The 21,255-nt window shown below is 40.7% G+C and overlaps 1 protein-coding gene across 1 annotated transcript; it reads left to right on the top strand.

Moving 5' to 3' along the window:
- The first annotated feature begins 3,990 nt into the window (after positions 1-3,990).
- PSMD6 (proteasome 26S subunit, non-ATPase 6) lies at positions 3,991-20,736 on the top strand. The gene is made up of 8 exons (XM_008532469.2): positions 3,991-4,373; positions 5,127-5,332; positions 8,039-8,184; positions 8,453-8,672; positions 8,782-8,890; positions 14,520-14,688; positions 20,305-20,382; positions 20,526-20,736. The coding sequence occupies exons 1-8, from the start codon at positions 4,229-4,231 to the stop codon at positions 20,620-20,622; spliced, it is 1,170 nt and encodes a 389-aa protein (XP_008530691.1). The 5' UTR covers positions 3,991-4,228; the 3' UTR covers positions 20,623-20,736.
- Positions 20,737-21,255: the final 519 nt, after the last annotated feature.

The following is a 21,255-nucleotide window of genomic DNA, read 5'->3' on the forward strand; positions in this document are numbered from 1 at the left end:
TCCAGTCTATTGTTATCATAACCTTGCCTACATTCATGTCCAGCATTTACATTGTTATAACTATGTAAATGTTGTTTGCAATTGAGCCATGAAGTATTTTAAAAGTACGTTTTCTTTCTTGTACAACTTGGGTACAATTGGAGTTAATAATTGTCTTGTGTTCTTTGGGCAGTATTTTCTAAGTTCCTATAACTGTCTTACCTCTGAGCTCACTGGTGAGAGTATGAATTTATTCTCACTATTTTCAAACTCATCATTTATTTGATCTGTTTCTTCTTCTTTTTGGAGACTCTCTTCTGAAGCCCCTCCCCCTGCCTCATTCATTCATTCATTCAAGAAATATCGGTGGGTGCCAGGCCCTGCACTGGATACAGCAATGCCCATGACAGACAGAATTCCTGCCCTCATGGAGTTTACATTGGAGTTGAGGGGGTGGAAATAAGCATAATAAAAAATACTATTTTAGAAGATGGTAAGTTATATGGGAAAAAATTGAGTTTGGTAAGATGGATTGGGAGGGCGGGGGGGGTGGAATAACGAAATGATAAATAGAGGGGTGGAGATAGGCAGTCTCCCCACCCCTACCCCACATTGAGAGGTGACATTTCAGCAGCTTTTAAAAGAGTGAGGATATCTTGGGGCAGTGCATTCCAGGCAGCGGGAATAGTCAGGGCAAAGGCCTGAAATGCCAATATGGCTGATGTGTTCAGGCAACAGCTAGGAGACCGGGGGCTGCCGTGAGGACAGTGGGAGAAGACAGCAGAGAAACAGTGGGAAATGTGGGCCATTGTAGGGCTACGTGAAGTGGATCACGCCATGCTGGTTGCTCAGTCCAGAAGAGCCCAAGGGGAGAAACAGAGAGACCAGTTAAGAGACCACAACAATCCAGGCAAGAGACAATGGCGGGTTGGAACAGAGTGTTAGCAGTAGAGATGGTGGAAAGTGGTCAGATTCTGGATAGATTTTGAAGTTAGAATAAGATTTCCTAGTGAATTAAATATGAAGGGGGGCAGGGAGAGACAGAGAGAGAGAGAGAGAGAGATCAAGGAGAACTCACTTCCTGCTCCAGTCTTGATGGGCAGCTGTCTAGGTCATCTGCAAGATTGTCATCTGAGATCCCCCTTTATAACATCCCAGACAGTCCTCTTCTCTTGGGTGGGCTTCCCTGTTTTCTAGTTAGAGCTCATCCTCTACCTCATTCTCTTCCTGAGAATGGGTGCATTGGAGGTAAGTCTTGAGATGTTGCAGGTCTTAAAATGGCCATATTCATTCTAGAATAAAGGCTGAGGATGGAATTCAAGATTGGGAACCATTTTACCTTGATCTTTTGAAGGCCTTGTTCCATTGTCTTCTGGTTGCCAATGTTGCATTTCGGAAGATACGTATCATTCTGATTCTTATTCTTTTCTAAGTGACTTTTTTCTTCTCTTGGAAAACCTTTGGAATTTTCTCTTTGTACCAATTGTTCTCAGTTTTCACAACAAGATGCCTTTTAAAAGAAAATCCATATTGGTGGGTATTCAGTGGATTCTTTAAAACAAGAAATGTCGTGTTCTTCAGTTCTAGAATGTCTGTCTTCTCAGTTTTGTCTATTCTCCCTTTCTAGAACTCCTATTCAGATACTGGGACTCCTTGACTGCTTCTATCTGAGCACTATCAGGGAGTTTCCTAGTTCAAATTCTCCAGGAGAAAACAGAATTTGCGCAACCAGCTCGTCTGGCTGAGACGAAGCAGATTAGTCACGACTTGCCAACCAGCCGATGAATCCGTTTCCCTTGCCTTCATTTGGTCTGATCAGCTTTGGTTCATGTGACACAGAGCTGCCGCTCCCGAGAGTCCCATAAGCAGGAGGGTAGGCATTTGGCAACAGGTTTATTGCATTAAGATAGAGCTAATTGCAAATACTCTTTACTGTCAAATCTTATGTCAAGTAATGGGTTCTGGGCTAGAAAAGTATAGGAAGGAAGGAGGGAAGGAAAGAAGGAAGAAAAGCATAAATATATCAGAGGAAAACATGGGTGAATGTTTTTCAAACCATGGTGTTGGAAAGGTCTTACTAAGACTTGACAAGGAGAACAGAGACCATAAAGGAAAAGACTGAGAAATTTAACTATAGAAACATTGTAAACTTTTACGTTGAAAAAAATTCCATGAAAATATAGAAAAATAACTAGGGGAAAATTTGCAACCCTTGACAAGCAGTTAGTATCCTTAAGATATGAAGAGTGCTTACAAAGAAATAAGGAAAATTCCACAGAAGAATTGACAGAGCCAAACACACATTTCATTGAAGAGGAAATATGTATAGTCAATACAGATGTGAAAAGAAACTCAACATCATAATAATAAAAGAAATGTAAAGGAAAAGCAACATTGTTATTGCTGCCAAAGCTTAAAATGGTTGATGATAGCATATTGTCAAAGAGGGAGACAGGCCCTCTGTTTAATATTGGTGAGACTGTAAATTGCTATATCATTTTTGGAAAAATAATTTATATATTCCTTATATAATACATCAAAACATAAAATGTCCAGATCTTCTTATTCAGCAATTACAATTCTAGGAATTTGGGTTAAGAAATAATTACACAAGTGGGAAAAAAGCTGCACATAGATGGTCAACACTGTGGTATTTATAAAAGTGAAAAATGAAAATGATCCAAATTGATATCAATTAAGAATTGATTGGGAAAAAGTCGGTGCATAAAAATAAGAGAATCCTATATGTTCGTTAGAGGTGATGCTGTCAATCCATGTTTATTGGCATGGAAAGATATCTACAATACATGGTGGAGTGAACAAAAGTTTATAAGGTACAGGTATAGAACGATCTTATTAATATATCTGGGTGAGTTTCAGTGAAGCTGTGTGTCTAGAATGTAAGTTTCATGAGGACAGGGCCTGTGTGTTCTTCACCGCTGTGTCTAGTACGTGGGACAGCACCTGGAACTTTGCAACCACACAATAATGTTTGTTGAATGAATGAATGAAAAATGTTTATGAAGTTATTCACCAGCAGTTCAACATGGTAGAGTGTTAGCAATTTTTTCTGTGCTCTTTATATTTTCTCTACCATTTGAGTTGCCTTCAAAACGCTTATTTTCTTTTTACCAAAACAGATAAGATATTTAAAATGTGTGGCAATGCCTCCTGCTGGTGAGAATGTGGCAGTCCCCAATGTTTCAATGGCTGGGTAAACTGCTTCAACTCTTTTGGGAAAACATTTCACATTAAATACCCCCAAATCACAAAACATTCCTTCCTTTTCTCTATTAATCCTGCATGAGAACTTATGCTAAGGCAAGAAATGCAAAATACGAAGTGACCTATGCATCCAAAGGTGTTTATCTCAGTTTTTATATTAGGAAAATAACAACCCTCGACCACCTAGAGGCATCTCTGAAGGAGGGAAGAATAAAAGTAAACTATGGTTAACCGCCTCGATGGAATTTCAAGGAACCGTTACCAATGCTGAAGGCTCTGTAGCAGCATGAACAAAAAGAGGCTGAAAATGCAGGCATGCAATGGTTTAAATTACGCACAAACTGATGATGCCGTTGTGGTAAGACTGTGGAATTCTGGGTGCTGTTTTCTCAGAATAGCAGAAAGAACGTTGGTTTTAGAACCGTGCACAGAGGTTTTTATTCAGGCATAACTACATAGCTGTTACATAACCTTGGTTGGTCGTGTTCCCTAACCTCTTTGTGTCTCAGTTTTCTTATCTACAAAATGGGCTAATAGTACTACCTCCTCGTATAAAGAGGATTAAAATGAGATGATGCAAAGAGTAAGGACTGGACAAATTGTGGTGGTTGTTTCTATCGTTGCTGTTGTTTTTGTTGTTATTATAACATTTCAAATTTTCCAAAAGATTGCCAGCTCCTATCAATTACACACGGAACGAAAAGTAAAATAGCTAAAAGGGCGGAGGAAGAGGTTCGGGCATCGAACTTTGGACTTGAGCCCCGTCCGCTCTGAGACTCGCGGGGCCGGGAGCGAGGGAAAGCCGCCGGCGACCACACGGGGGCGCCGGCGCTCCTGCCGAGCGAGGCGTTCCCGGAGGTGTCCAGCAGGGGACGCTGCTGGCGGAGGTGGACCCGGGGCCGGAAGCCGGACGGGAGGCGGCCGGGCGCACTCGCCGACTCCTCCCACTTCCGCCACTGCTGCCGCTGGCGCTGTGGGTCCGTCCTGAGTTGCAGTCTTCCCGGATCTTGTGCCCGCCGTCGCTATGCCGCTGGAGAACCTGGAGGAGGAGGGCCTGCCCAAGAACCCCGACCTGCGCATCGCGCAGCTACGCTTTCTGCTCAGCCTGCCGGAGCACCGCGGGGACGCGGCCGTGCGTGACGAGCTGATGGCCGCCGTCCGCGATAACAGTGAGCCCGCGAGCGCCGAGTCAGCGGCCTAGGCCCGGGCCGGCCCCGCGCCCCGGAGCCTACGGGGCTTTTCCCCGACGGGGCTCGGGACCCCTGGGTGCCCAGCTGGCGGAGACCCTGATACCCGGCCCCGGTCCCCAGACCCTCGGGGCCTGCCTATTGTTGGAGGTGCCCCCGGGGCCCTCCAGCCTTGCCCTCGGAGTGGTCTGCATCCCTGTGGGCCGTTCTCGGAGGGCAGCTGGGGCGACAGTCCCCAGATATTTAGCCCTGTGCTGGGCGGGGAACAAAGACGCATGACTTACCGTCATTGGTGACGGGTCTTGGGGACTTAAGCTTTCCGTGGGGGCCGGGGCGGGGAAATTGGGGTCAGCCCTGTAGTCCCTGCTGGCCGTCAGTGGCGCTGGGCTGTGTGTGCTTGAACACGCTTGTCTGGGTACGTGTGTACAGACAGGCTTACCCTTTCCCTTGCGTGAAGATTCTTGGAACAGAAGCTATCAAGAGGCAGACTGAGGACCGCCCTCCCCCCAGCCCCAGTAGAGGTTGGCGGTGCCGGGATTGGCCCCGGTGCAAACCTCGTAGCTGCAGACGTTTAGGTTTTGCCAAGCCTTTGACCAGCTCTGTCCCATTCCTTCCTGTATTGGGTCGGAGATTGGTGGATGACCCAACTGTGTATGGGGGCAAGGGGTGGGTGGACACTGACTTCAGTGTACGAGGGACCTCCGCTCATAAGTCACATCCCTCTTTGGCTCTCAGACATGGCCCCGTATTACGAAGCCTTGTGCAAATCCCTTGACTGGCAGATGGACATGGACTTGCTAAATAAGATGAAGAAAGCAAATGAAGAAGAGTTGAAACGTTTGGACGAGGAGCTGGAAGATGCAGAAAAGAATCTGGGAGAGAGCGAAATCCGCGATGCCATGATGGCAAAGGCTGAGTACCTCTGCCGGATAGGTGACAAGGTGAGTGGAGACGGCTTCTCCTCTCTGTAGAGTCTAAAATGGGCACTGTTCCAGGTTAATAATGTCTCATTTTCAAAATTAACTTTTGAAAAAAGTAGAACGGTAACATGTTTACCTAAACTAGTGAATCAGTGCAAGAACGACTAAAGAACAAGTTAAGAGTCTAATAGTTACACGCTTTCTATCACCTGCCTGCAAACAGCTGCCAGGTGTGTATTCTTCCCCATCTCTCTCCATGCCAATAAAAACATAAGTGCACATGCAGAGAGTTTTGTTTGCTTACTGCTTTTACATAATTGGGATCATTCTCAGTAGTCTCAATAGTGCACTTTTCTTGGGAAAAGTTGGGAAGCATTGGTTCTGGTGCATTTTAAAAATTACTGTTTATACAAGTGATAGTCTTCTTATAATAAACTAAAACGTTAGAGTTAATACTGAAGTTCTGTTTGAGCTTTCTTTATTGTTTATTCACTGCTTCCTCAGAGGTAAGTAACCTTTTTAATTCTTTTATTGTATATTTACAGGCTTTTATATGTACCTGTAGAAATTAGGTAGAATTGTTTAAAAAAATTTTTTTAAGTAAATGGGATCATAGTGTACTTATGTTGTCCTGTTTATTTTTTCATTCAGCATTAAATCTAAGAGATCTTTCCATGTTAATGTACATAAATCTTGCTCTGTCTGGTTAACTGCTGGCTAATACTTCATCGTAGGGCTCTGCCGTAGTTTCTTTAGCTATTCAGCTATTGATGGGCATGTATGTCGTTTTCAGCTGTTTTACTATTGGAAACGTATTTGTATATGACTTCTTATGTATATATGCTAATGTTTCTCTGGAGTGTAATCTGTGAAATGAAATTGGTGGGACAATGACCAGTTTTTACCATAGTATGTGTGGCCAGTTCTTCTGCATAGCAGCCAGCCTAATTTATACGCCACTGTGAGTACATGAGAGTGATAGCCACCAGTATGGCGTCTTTTACGTTTTGTAATTTAGTAGTTATGTAACAGTGGTGAAGAGGGTGGGCTTTGGATGTTCCTGATTGTAAGCAGTGCATCTTGAAGATGGTGGGATGACATGCTGTCAATATAAAGAAAGAAAATAATGGGGGCTCTTGGATGAGATTGCTGGGTTCTATTTCCAGTTTCAGTAATTATGATTTACTGGACCCTCAGTTTCCTCATCTGTAAGGTAGGGATAATGATAGTTTCTATTTAGTGAGGATTAAAGATAGGGGCAAAGAGCTTAGACTAGTCCCTGGCACAGAATGCCTAAGTGTTAAGTGATAGGAGCTGTTATTCTTTAAATTTAAAACAATTTTTTTTTTTTATTGTAAATTTAAGGTTTGGTCACTTAAAAAAATTGGAAAATGCAGAACAATTTAAAAATAGCTAATAGTTTGTGTGTTTTTCTAGGTTGTCTGTGTGGTTTGGTTTGGTTTGGTTTTAAAGAGGGTGCATTATTACATGTGAATGAGACACTTAAAGCTTTTGATGCAGGCTTCAACGAGGACGTGCTTGACTCAGCATGGGGGGGTGCAAATTGCTGATGGTCTAATATTCCATGTTTGTTACTAGCATTCCTCTAAAAAGAACTTTTTCCCCCTCCTGTTTACTCTCTTGTTTTTATATTTTATTTAATATTACTAAATACTTAGTGGACTTAAGTTCTTTCTATTATTCACTGTGTTACCACTGATTATAGTTATTCCTTATGGTGGTCAGTTTGTTGGTGGAAGCTCCTGCAAATTGGCCTTTTTGACATGATCTCATTGGTCTTCCTTGTCTTCTCATACAAGATGTCACAGGCTCAGCTGTTACTTTTACTCTCCAGACCTGGAATCATCCATTTCTCCTATGATCCCTGATTTCTTTTAGCCGGGGATAAGATTTAGAAAGCAAGATCTGAGTGTTGGGTCTGCCCATTACTGTCTTGCCAGTCCCTTTTATAGATTTATGAAGCATAACTAACAATTTCATCAAACAAAGCCAGACAATACTAAAAAGTATCAAGTGAAAAATGATATTATTCATGTTCATGTTTTTCAAGCAATAGAATCATTTTATTCCACAACGCTTTGAGATAGAATTGTATATTTAAATAGTTGTATTCTAATAGTCAGTGGCTAAGATAGTTTCCCTTACCCTTTAGTCGTATGATTGATGATTTACAGTAAAGTTAAAGTATTATAATTGTTAAAGGGAAAAAATACTGAATATATGTAACAAAGAATACTGAAACAATTGTGAATAAATCATTGAATATTCTTCTCATATTGTTTCTTAGAATGTAAGCATATGCTTAGGCATATCTGATGTCTTTTTTATACTTTATACAAGTGGAGAGAATAGTATAACGATTCTGTGCAGTTAACACCCAGCTCAACAATTATCAGGCATGGTGTTCACGCACTCTGCCTTGCTGGCCTGGGGTTGGTGGGTTCAGATCCCATGCTTGGACCTACACACCACTCATCAAGCCATGCTGTGGCAGCGTCCCATATGCAAAATAGAGGAAGACTGGCACAGATGTTAGCTCAGAGACGGTCTTCCTCACACACACACACAAATTATCAATTCATGGACACCTCATTTTATCTTTACTCCTACCTATTCCCCCCACGACTTTTTAAGGAAGTCCCAGGCAGCTGATAGCTTTCGAAACTTTTAACCTTTTCTCCCCTGTTGCCTTGGTTCTCTTAACAGGAGGGAGCTCTGACGGCCTTTCGCAAGACATACGATAAAACTGTGGCCCTGGGTCACCGACTGGATATTGTGTTCTATCTCCTTAGGATTGGCTTATTTTATATGGATAATGATCTCATCACCCGAAACACGGAAAAGGCCAAAAGGTACTTTTTAGCAGTGGGGCTCTATTCCCTCTAAATTACAATACTGCAAATAAGAAATTGATATAAGAAATTTGCCTGTTTTCTTTTGTTTACAGCTAGTAAATATGGTCAAATAATTGATGTACTTATTTAGTAAAGCATTTTGTTTAAGTATTTCCTTTTGGCTCAAGTTGTTGACAGTTATTTTCTCTTTGAAAATAACACAAGACTTGTAAAAAGTGGCATTATCTATTTCCAGATTCTGACCTTACTGTTGTTTATTTTGTAGCTTAATAGAGGAAGGCGGAGACTGGGACAGGAGAAACCGCCTCAAAGTGTATCAGGGTCTTTATTGTGTGGCTATTCGTGATTTCAAACAGGCAGCTGAACTCTTCCTTGACACCGTTTCAACATTTACATCCTATGAACTCATGGATTATAAAACCTTTGTGACCTATACTGTCTATGTCAGCATGATTGCCTTAGAAAGACCAGATCTCAGGGAAAAGGTAATGACCGAATCTTTAATACTCATATTTAAAGATTATCGCATGCTTTTCTAACTTAAATACACAAAAATCATTAAAGCCTCCATTTGTTTGTCTTTTTAATTGTTAGGTTATTAAAGGAGCAGAGATTCTGGAAGTGTTGCACAGCCTTCCAGCAGTTCGGCAGTATCTGTTTTCACTCTATGAATGTCGTTACTCAGTTTTCTTCCAGTCGTTAGGTAAGTTTCGGCTGTCTCATTTTGATTATCTGTCTTCATCTTATTCCTGATCCTGGATGCAGATAACCTAGACGATTTTTCACATGTGGGAAGATATAGCGTGCAGATAGCTGCGGGTCTTTGATTAGTGTGGCTGATCTGCCCATTTTTGTTTAGAGGGGGCTTAGCAGACTGGGACCTGTTTTTATATGGCCCAGGAGCTGAGACTGATGATTACATTTTTAAAGGATTGTTTAAAAGAAAAAAACAGCAAAGAAGAATAGGGCGTGGCTCTCAAAGCCTAAAAATGCTTACTGTCTGGCCCTTTGCTGAGGAAGTGTGCCAGCCCCTGCTTTAGAGTCTTCAGGGAGTACAGGTTTCCCTCACTATCCCAAAGTGCGCTTTACTTCACTTCACTTTTACGTAAGACCTACGTTAGTACCTGTTTGCGCAAACCAAAAGAAATCCGAAGAGGATTTTCACTTTTGTGAAAATAGCCTTCCGTGTTTGCTGTAAGCCCTTAAAGAGGCAGTGCGCCCCGGCAGTGAGAGTGGCACCGTCCCGCTCCTTCCCTGGGAACTACACTCAGCATCAAACCACCATAACTTTGAACAGTGTCTGTGAGCGTCTGTGCCTTATCTCCACTTATTTGGGTAGGTTATTCTTTGAGTCTGAGAATGCTCAAAGACTTTCCCCGTATAAATTAATGGTAATTGTTTCTTCGCTTTGCTTGTGCATTTCAGCTTATAAAAGGTTTCATAGGAACGCTCTACTTTTGGATAGTGGGGGAAACTTGTATAAGGCAGAAGTGAGCAAATGGTTAAAAGTATTGAGTTTTATGGTGAAAGATGTGAGAGAATTCTGAATCTCCTATTGGGTTGAGGTTGGTTGAGCCTTGAATTCAATAATGGTTATTCTCTATGCAATAGTAAAATCTTTGTGCTGATGTGCAAATCATTTTCAAGGGCTGTAGGTTGAGAAAATAATCTGTTGAAAACACTTGTGTTCCTCCAAAGCTAGGTTACAGTGATCCTACCCACACAAATTTGCTTTTTTTCCCTCCTAGCCCCACTCATTCCTGGCCATTTGGTTTCTTAATGAGAGCACGAATTACTAAGATGATAGGTAACCCAGGGTTCCTTCCCAAATGATTTTCCTAAAAGTTAGAGAACTTGGCATTGATATATTCTCTTGTTTATGCTGCAGAGTTCAGAAGGTATGTAGTTAAATAGGTAGCATTCACAAAAATTGGGAAGGAGGGCACTCCAAGTGATCATCATTCTGTTTTTGGAGTGGGTTTTGTCCCGGTTGATGGAGTGCTTTCTCCATGCATGAACGCTAGGCTGCTTTGTGAGAATTCGTACTGCTTACCTCATGTGATGTGGGCACAGGGCTCTTTAGGCGCGACGACTTCTCTACTGGGCCTTCTCTCCTCATCCGTACACGGATGCGTTTGCACACAAGGTTGGATTCCCGAATTGCTCTTCTGCCTTCTTCTTGCTGTGGATCTCCTGGCCATTACTCTGCTCAGGTGTGGAGAGTCCTTCCCTTCCTCCTCCAGGCAGAACGACTCCCTCCTGTGCATTTGTGGGGCCCTTATTTTATGTCCCCTTCTCTTTTCTATTGAGATATACATCACATGCCATAAAATTCACTGTTTTAAAGTAAATAATGCACTGGTTTTAGCGTATTGACAAGGTTGTACAACCATCACCACTAATTCCAGAGCATCTTCATCACCCTAAAAGGAAATCTCTACCTGTTAGCAGTCACTTCTCTCTCTTCCCCTACCCCCTGGCAACCACTAACCTTTCTCTCTCTATGGGTTTGCTTGCTCTGGACATTTCATATAAATGGCCTTTTGTGCCTGGCGTCTTTCACCTGGTGTAATGCTCTCTTGTTGAAGTGTGTATTAGTGCTTCATTTGGTTTTATGGCTGAATGATAGTCCATTGTATGGATATACCACATTTTAATTATCCGTTCGTCAGTTGATGGACATTTGGGTTGTCTCCAGTTTTTGGCTATTATAAATAATGCTTGAACATTCATGTACAAGTTTTTCTGTGGACTATGTTTTCATTTCTCTTGTAGTAGTGGAATTGCTGAGTCATATGGTAACTCTTTGATTAACTTTTTGAGGAACTGCCAAACTGTTTTCCAGAGCAGTGTGTGAGTTCCAATTTCCCCATATCCAGTACTTGTGTGTATGTCTTTTTGATGATAACATGTCAGTGGGCGTGAAGTGGTGCCTTGTGGTTTGGATTTTCATTACTTTGATGACTAGTGGTGTTGAACATCTTTTTATGTGCTCATTGGCCATATACCTCATTTTTTAAACTTAGCATATTGTTTTGTGATTCTTTCTTAGAGTTTGTCTCTTCTAACTAGAATTATTGGGAGCAGACTTTATGCTTTTTTTCATCTTTGTAGTGACCCCGACACTAGCACAGTGCCTGGATGTTGAGTACTCTGTGTAAATGCATGCTGCATTAATTAAATCAATAATTTAAGAGAAAAATGAGGGGAAATGCTATTCTGTAATGAAATTGATGCCTTTAGGGAACCTTTGAATAATGAAGTATTAACTTCCTCCCACCCTCCCCATTACTAGCAACCCTTTTGACACTTTTGGATGAAACTTTTTCTTTTTTTAGGAAGATTAGCCCTGAGCTAACTACTGCCAATCCTCCTCTTTCTGCTGAGGAAGACTGGCCCTGAGCTAACATCCTTGCCTATCTTCCTCTATTTTATACGTGGGATGCCTGCTGCAGCATGGCTTTTGCCAAGCAGTGCCATGTCCGCACCAGGGATCCGAACTGGCGAACCCTGGGCCCCCGAGAAGTGGAACATACTAACTTAACTGCTGTGCCACTGGGCTGGCCCTGGATGAAACTTTTTATCTTTACCAAATTTATACATTTCCCAGATATTTTCAATGCAGAAGACAGGATAGTTAACTCTTCTTTTGAGGAGAGAGTCATCATCATTCATAGCATTTATTCTCTACTCCAGTATAGTGAGACATGTAAGGTTTATCGGGTTTTCTAAGACTGTTTGCTTCTCCAAATATTTGTAGACTATGTCCTTTAAAATATTTCATTTGAAAAAAGAAATAGCATCCTTTTCTAGGTAATACCTGATTATACTTTGTCTCATTCTATCCCCAAATCCGCATGCACGTTCACTCACGCACAAAATTCTTCCAGAGATAACCATTTTAAGATTTTGTTATATACCCTTCCAGACCTTTTATTCATTTATGTGTACTTTAAAAAATAGAAAACAAAACAACACACAAAAAAGCCAAGGTTATAAGTACACATGGAAAAATTTCAGACAGTATCATATAAAGAAAAAGGCTCTCTCTAACCCATGATTGCCAGGGTCCTTTCCCCAGAGGCAACTGCTGTTATTAGGTTTCAAGTGTGTCCTTCAGGGGGATTTATATCCAGAGATACAAGCATGTAACACCTTTAAACATATGTGGATGTATTTTACATGCTTTTTTCTAAGTAGCTTTTTTTCCTCTTGACAATATAATGTGAATATCTTTTCATGTCACTATGCAAATAGCTGGTGATTGAGTCAGTAAGTATTTTTGAGTGGCTGTCATGTATCAGACACTGTGTATATAGTGGCAGGTCAGATAGGTGGAGTTCCTTATAACTTCCAGTTATCCTTTTTTAAGGACCTCCTAGTATTTCAGTGTATTACATGTGCCATAAGTTTTCCTCTACTGATAAAAAATTATGTTGTTTTCAGTTTTTCCTTACTATGAGCAACTTTTTTTTTCTTTCTGGGAAAGATTCATCCTGAACTAACATCTGTTGCCAGTGTTCCTCTTTCTTTCCCCCCCTCTTCCCGCCCAAAGCCCTAGGAACTAGTTGTATATTCTAGTTGTAGGTCCTTCTAGTTCTTCTGTGTAAGCCACTGCCACAGCATGGCAACTGACAGACAAGTGGTGTGGTTCTGCACCCAGGCACTGAACCCAGGCTGCTGAAGTGGAGCACACCAAACTTTAACCACTAGGCCCTCAGGGCTGGCTCAAGCAACTTTGTTTGGAATACTCCTTTACAATGCATTTTTTTCCATTTCCATTTGTTATTTCTTTAGGAAAAAAAATCTGAGAAAATGAATTTTGCAAAGGGTAAATACGTTACATCTTGACCACTGTTACCCTCCAGAAATATTGGGCCAGTTTACATTTACACAGTTTCTACCTTTCACCCCATACGCTTAGCCAGTCTGAGGGGAGAAAAAAAATTTTATTGATGTTTTATACTTTTTTTACCCCCAAGGATAGTTTTTATTGAACTCTTTAGTCTTCTTTTAAATGGCACATAAAACATGGAAGGAGATATTTTTGTTGGGCTTATGGATGTGACCTATCCTGACCAACAAACATTTTTCTTCCTATCCTGTTCCATTGGTTTTCTTTACCATATTTTTTCCCAGTTTTATTGAGATGTAATTAACATATAAAATTGTATAAGTTTAAGATGTCCAATGTAAGGATTTGATATTTATGCGTTTCTTTTATTATTAGTAAGAATGAGCATCATATCATGTTTAGGGCCATTGATATCCATGTTGTTAAATCATGTGTTCCCTTACTCATCCTTGTCTTCTTTGATGTTGGCCATCCTTTGCTTCTCGCCACAACTTTTGTCTCTTGGTTCCACAAGAAGACAGTCTTGTTTTTTCTGGACCTACCGCCTCATCCTTTGTTAGATCTCTCCATGGCTGCCTACCCTAGACTTGGTCACTCCCCTTGCCTCTGTCTTCATTCTCTCATCAAATACCTCTGGATGGTATTGATTCCCAAACTCAGGTCTCCAGCCCCAAACTTTTCATGGAGCACCAGACCCATGCCTGAACATCTCCTCGGTCTCTTCATTTGGATATCTAATAGGCCAGTCCACTTGGACACTGCCCAAATGTAATGCTTGGATCTCACCCTTCCCCCTAAAAGATCCTCCAAAAACAAAAAAGAAAACAAAAATTCTGCTCCTCCTCTCAAGATTTCTATCTTGTCGAAGCCAGAAACATAACTATATTCTTGATTCTTTTTTCTCGTGCACCTTCCATATCCGTGTAGCTCGCTCCCTGCTACATTCTGAATCTGTTCTCCTTTCTGTTCTTAGCCAGGCCCTTCCTGCCTTGGGACCTTTACATCATTTGCATTGCTCTGTGCCTCCTGCCCTGCTTGGCTGGCTCCTCAGAGCTCTTCCCTGTCCACCGCAATCCAGCGCAAGGCCTCCCTGTCACACTGTGTCGTGTCACTGTTTTGTTTTCTTCACAGAACTTGTTCTCTTCTGAGAGTACCTTGTTTATTTGTTCATCTCTGTCTGCTCTTTGAAAATTCAGTTTCTGTGGCAGTAGGGATCTTGTCTTTTAGGGTTACTGCCATAGAATCACTGTTTAGAGCAGTGATTTATAGTAGTTATTCAGTAAAATAATTTTACTTGTGTGGATTGCTCATTAATAGCCTATGTACATTTTACTGTTCAATTAATCTTTTTCTTACTGACTTGTAGCTCTTTATAGATCAAGGCTGATTAATTCTTACCATGTTATAAATATGTCCTCCAGTTTATCTCTTTATCGGAAAAGGAGATTCTTACTATTTGTTATCTTATTCATTGCAGCCGTTGTGGAACAGGAAATGAAAAAGGACTGGCTTTTTGCTCCTCATTATCGGTACTATGTAAGAGAAATGAGAATTCATGCATACAGCCAGCTGCTGGAATCGTATAGGTCACTAACCCTTGGCTATATGGCAGAAGCCTTTGGTGTTGGTGTGGAATTCATTGATCAGTAAGTTGATTTCTTTTTTAAAGTTACCTTTTAATGTGTGATTTTGTATATTTTCTCTGTGTTTACATTGCTTCCCTCAATTATTGAAAAAACTAAGAATTTTTCTCTAAATATTATCCAAACAGTCATCTGTCATCTGCCTTCATGATGTGCCCCTTCTGCTAACAGATGGGGCAGTTGAGTTGTAGAGAACTTTAGTGATTTTGTAAAAGGTCATTAGACCAGTTGTTATCAAAATAGTCTTCTGTTCCTTCTTTGTGGGCCACACTGCTACTATAGTAATGACTCTTAGATCTCTTATCTTACATTTCACATTAGGTCATATTTCCTCTGATAATCTTTCCAATTTTTAGGTTGCTGCTGCGATTCTGGTCATATTGGATGTTAAATATGGGACTTTTAACCCTTGAATCAGTGATTCCTCACAGACTTACTGAGCCATTACTGTATGTTTGGCATTGTTTTAGGTCCCCGTCTTCATGGACTTCCATTCTAGTTGTAGGGGAGAGATGGCAAGTAAGCAAATAAATATATAAGGTAATTTCAGATAGAAATGAGTCTACAGAGATAACAAAATGGAACAGAGAGATGCATGTGGCTACAGCATGGTGGTGGGGGGCGGAGAGGGGCAGCTGTTGGAGAGTCAGGCTGGCATGTTTGTGTACAGGGCCAGGTAGGTATGGAGCTTGGGTTTTAATCTAGGTGCTGTGAAGAAGCCATTGGAGGATTTTAAGTACGAGAGTGATGTGGCTTCATCTCACTGTGTCTTACACAGACCAAGGGGATGAGGAGACCAGTTGAGCTGTTCTGTAGCTCGTGGAGATGTTTTGGTGGCTTGGACTAGGGTAGTGGGAGTGGAATTGGGGAGAAGCAGACATTGAGAATATGTGCTGTCCATGTGGTGTCTAGATCAGTGGTTCCCAAACGTAGATCTTCTCAAGGGTGATGAGGTGTTTTGCAGTGGCCTGCAATGAAAAAGGTGGTGGTTATATGGTAATTTTAAATGAAGCTGCGTTTCATTGAAATGAGACCATTCTCTATTTAGTGGTTTTGTTTTTTCTAATATTATGCAAATTTTCAAACATGCAGAAAATCCTAAAGAATTATAGAGTGAATCCCTGTATATCCTTGATTCTGTTAATTATTAACGTTTTATTATATTTGCTTTATCACATATCTGTTCATCTTATTTTTTAACCACTTCAAAATAAGTTTCGGACACTGGTGCATTTCATCCCTAAACACTTTAGCATGTATATCAGTATTTGCTTATGGGTTTGCTTATATGAGGTAATATTTACATTCAGTGAAATGCACAGATCTTAAGTGTAACCCAAACTCCTGTCGAGCCTTCACCAGAAATTTCGTCATTCTCTTCCTTTGAAAGAAAATGGCAGTGATAGTAGTTTTCTTGTGTTTTAAAAGTACCCTTACCAAAGTAGGAGGCTGGTATCCCTAAGTTGATTTTGTTTTGTTTCATTTCTGAATTGAACTAGTCTGAAATTCAAGTCTGGTACCCACTGCTCAAGAGAGTTGGTTACTGGAATGGTGGATGGCCATTATGAATGTGGTTTTCATGAGTCAGTGGAAGGAGTGAGCAGTGCATGGAAAAGGGGGATTGGCCTGGCTTCTTGTTCTGGCTCTGCCTTTAAATAGCTGTGTGGCCTTGGTCAGGTCTGTTCCTTCCTCAATTTCTTAACTGTGCAGTGGAGATAACAAAGCCTGCACTGCTGGGGGGCAGCGTGAGGCTCAAATGAAAGGGTGGACAAGATGCGCTGAAGAGGGAAAGTGCCATTTAGACACACTGCATTATTCTTCAAGTCATTACAGTGACATTTGAGTTCAAGGTGGGTGGTACGTATAAGGTAGGCGGATTTTGAATTGTTTAGTTTTTTTCCCTTCGTGTTCTAAGACCAGCCCTAGAGGCACAGGTTGTGCCACTCAGCTCTGTTACCTAGCAAGGCCTTGTTTTAAATTTCTGTAATACGTGATTCAAGTCGGGGTTTCCATAGATCTCCCCCCCACCGTTAAAAATGTATTTTAGGTGAAATTCTTTTTTGAAAAATGGGCTGATTTAGTAAGTTTGAACAATAATTCTACATCATTCTTTCACTTCCTTAGACTCAGTAAGATACTGTTGAAGAGAGAGAAGGGGCCATTATTTGAGTAAACACTACTTCTGACATGTTTAAGGTTAGAAACCATGCACATGGGCCATTTTCCACAATTTCGTTGGTAGGTCTTTTGTAACTTGGGATGCAAATATGATTTTGAGGTTTTGTTTATTCCGTAAATACTCAGTTCATCGTTACTGGACACCTGTGTAGGAGGCACCATGCTGAGGGCTTGGAGAAATACCGGAGGCTGGGGAAGATGAGTAATCTTGGGATTTGTCTGATTAGCATATAGGGAGATGGCAAGAAAGTAGTTTGGGTCTAGAGCAGGGAATGGGACTTGAATGCTGGCCTCGGGCATTAGGAGTTCAACTTTGTTGTTGTAACAAGAAAAGAAGCTATGCCCAGATTGCTCATGGCACACAGAGTTCAGAATGAGCATAATGGGGAGTTAGAGTATTTGATTGAAGTGTCCAAGAAATGGACGCATCCACAGATGGCTTCTTGTGGGCAGTTAGACTGGATGTTGTTGCATGTTTAGGAGTTTTATAGGAAGTGATGGGGAAAAGGGCTTTTCAGATGGAAGAAATAGCACAAATATATTTAGGAATGTGTTTGAGAAATGAGTAGCCTAGTTGTACTGGATGGAGTGTGTGATGGTGGGTACTAGAAAGCCCACTGAGCTGAGCCTGGAAAGATCCAGGGCTGAATCTGAATCAGTGTGTTAAATGCTAGACTAAGGAGTTTGGAACTTGGTGGGAATCTCTTCTAATAGTCTAGGCCTTCATTTACCTTTGCCTAAACTAATCTGGTGACAGTGGGAAGAAGCAGGTGAGTTGTTAGTTTGAGTGTCAACACTCAGGCTCTAGAATTGAACAGTGGGCCCTAGGCTCAGCAGAGGGCATTGTTGAGTCAGAATTTGCTTGTAAGTCAAGACCAGTGCTTTTCTCTTTATCTTCTTGCCTGGTGTCTTGTTCCTAAATCAGAACCTCAAGATTCTTCTTGAGAAATTTTCTCCCCTGTTCTATAGATTTGGGTAGGACTAATAAGGCTAGTGCTGACTAAATCTGGTTGTGTAATTTTCTCTGTGTACTTTGGTCCCGGAATAACAGTTGCAAATGGATTTAGCAGCTGCGGTCTGGAGGTGTGCTATTTAAGTACCTGGAAAATGAGCATTAGTGAGTTTAGAAACAGTGCTGATCTTTTTTAATTTTTAAATTTTACCTAAAGCCACTCAGTAACATAACTCAAAAACTAACAGTTGAAAGAAGGAATGAACAGTGTAGCAATTGGCTCAAATATATTTTGACTGAGAGAATAGAAATAAAGCATGCTATATAAACATGTTACAGTTCTTGCTAGTTTGGGATAACCTCTAGCTTAAAATCTTGAATAGCATAACTTTTTCATCTTTCAAGCTCATAACCAGATTTTCCAAAATGGTGTATTTCCTTATTAAAAACACTCAGTGCTTCCTCATTCTTCTTCTTTTTGCTGAGGAAGATTCGCCCTGAGCTAACATCTGTTGCTAGTCTTCCTCTATTTTATATGGGGGTTGCCATCACACCATGGCTGCTGACAAGTGATGTAGCTCTGCACCTGGGAACCGAACCTAGGCCACCAGAGCAGAGTGCGCCAAACTTAACCACTAGGCCCTGGGGCTGGCCCCTTTATTCTGCTTAATACCAAGATTTATTTGGTAATAAACATGATTAGTTCCTTCTCATAGATTTTTTTGACACAAGTACAAAAGGCATAGTAGGTCTTTCACCACTGACCGACCAGCAGCAACTGGTTATGATACTTGATCATTCCTTTTAAAACACAAATCAGAGTAGCTCACTCTGCACTTTTTCATCTAATTAGAGCACTTGCTCTTCGGTAAGTGTGAGACTTGCTGTTGCCTCTGACCTTCCTCAACAGTGCATTAGATTTTGTTCTTCCCAATATGATGGTATTTCATTGTAGCTTTAATTTGCATTTTTAAAGAGTACAGTTGATCTTTTTTGTTTATATCCTTCGCCTGTGTTTTAGTAAGATTTGTAGTTTTTTCTTTTTCTTTTTTTTTTTTAAAGATTGGCACTTGGGCTGACATCTGTTGCCAATCTTCTTTTGTTCTTCTTCTTCTTTATCTCCCCAAAGCCCCTCAGTACATAGCTGTATAGTCTAGTTGTAGGTCCTGGTTCTGCTTTGTGGGATGCTGCCTCAGCATGGCTTGATGAGCGGGTGCTAGATCCATGCCCAGGATCTGAACCGGCAAAACCCTGGGCCACTGAAGTGGAGCACTCGAACTTAACCACTCAGCCATGGGGGCGGCCCCATGATGTTTTTTTCTAATTTATACTGCAAACATCTTTTATCACATTATCATTTAGTTTTTGACTTGGTTTTGGTGGTATTTTCCTATGTGGAAATTCTCTACATAATCAAGTTTATCATCATCTTTTTTATATGGTTTCTGGGCTTTGTCACAATTAGGCTGCATCAGCACCATTTATTGATTAGGCCATCCTTTTTCCATTGATTTGAAATGGATTTTTGTTAGAAATTTGGTTCTTAAGATTTAGAGTCCCTTTTTTGTTGTTGATATGCTAGGATCAAGATGTTTTAGTATCTGCAAGAGTAAACTGTCACGTAATTTTTATTTGGAATCTGATATTTCTTGATTAGGAGGATCCCCTATGTTAATCTCTAAATTTAACAATTTTAATACAAATAAGTTTTTATTTTAAAGGAGTCATCTTTCCATTTTCTTTGGTAGCATTAATAAAGTTGTCTTCATATAGCTTTTCTACTCTTCTAAGCATTTACTTTTCCTCTGTCACCTGGTGTCACATCTTTGATGGAGAGTTTCACTGTTGTTTGTCTTTGAAGTATATGTGTAATCGTGTTGTTTAATTAGCTGTCTTAATTATGGGGTTTGGGTCATGACTGAATATAGATACTCAGAAATACCTCTTTCAGGTTCATAACAGATTAACACTTCATCTTTGCATTTCTGATTGTAATTTATTGTGGCATATTATTCTGTCTTAAAAATAATGTGAAAGCTGTTTTCCCCCCCATGCTCTGGAAGGATTTTGAAGATCCTGAGAGTTACCTGCTCCCTAACGGTGAAGCTGAAGGAAGTTTGGCAGTTTCCTCCCCACTCCCAATAAATCTTATTCTTTGTTTATTATTTTTCTAACTTCTAAAAGCTTTTCTCTGAGCACTTCTGCAGCTCTAAAGACGTGCTGTGAATGGTTCCATTCTTGACTGCTATGTTCCATCTGCATAGGAGCTTCTAGGATCACGTTTATTCTGTAGATGACTTAGTCTTTGGGGATAATGCTGCAACACACCAGGGAAGATCCCTCAACTCCTGCGTATGCGGTAGCTTGGGCTTGAGGGAAGCTGAGTGTTACCTTGAATGACAACAGAATCTTGTATTTAGTGCAGTTTGTATTTTTCTAAGAATTCTCAATAAGGCTAATGCTAAAGACTTTTTTTCTCTTTCAATTAGGGAACTCTCCAGATTTATTGCTGCTGGGAGACTACACTGCAAAATAGATAAAGTGAATGAAATAGTGGAAACCAACAGGTACTCTTAAGTTTGTGTACCATTTGTAATACTGCTCAGAATAAGGGGCAGACTTAAGTGCCTTCTTTTAAAAGTAGGTCAACTATTGTTATGGAGTAATGTGACTGGTAAATAATTCATTTTTTTCTTGGATTTATTTATAGACCTGATAGCAAGAACTGGCAGTACCAAGAAACTATCAAGAAAGGAGATCTGCTACTAAACAGAGTTCAGAAACTTTCCAGAGTAATTAATATGTAAAACCATGTAAACAAAGGATTTCCTTAGAGATAATTATTTGGAATTTTTATAGCTTATTTCACTGTGTGCCCAGTTCAACTGTATAAAATAAATACTTCATTGTTGTTTCTTTGAGTTTATTCACTTTTTTCTTAAACATATATACATTTAAGGATGGGGTCCATTAATGTTAAAATAATGTCACTTTTATGACATTTGAATATCTCTGGTTTATGGTATATCTGAGTTCAGATCCTGATTCTGCCTCATCAGGAAAGTAGGGATAATAACTACACACCCATCGTCGCTCACCTTGAAGCCTCCTGAATTTTAGGAAGAAGGGTGCATGCTGTTTAGTGGCCCATAATTAAACACAGTGCTACCGCTTAGTACACAAAAGATGGAAGACACACATCGTAAACTGTACCTCAGAAACCAGTAACCTAGAAGACAGGAAGTTACTCCTTTTTAGGAGGCTGCCATAACCCTGGATTCCAGAATCTGCCAAGGCTGATCTCATAAAATAGAGATATAAAAAACCTATGTAGATATTGGCAAAGGGAATCTTGTTTTCCCAACCAACCATACTAATTAAAGAAGATGGCATGAAGGGCTCTCTTCTATGGGGTGTTGTAGGAGGCCTCTCTGGTGAGG

Source organism: Equus przewalskii, chromosome 15 (assembly GCF_037783145.1).
Source record: "Equus przewalskii isolate Varuska chromosome 15, EquPr2, whole genome shotgun sequence".
NCBI lineage: Eukaryota > Metazoa > Chordata > Mammalia > Perissodactyla > Equidae > Equus > Equus przewalskii.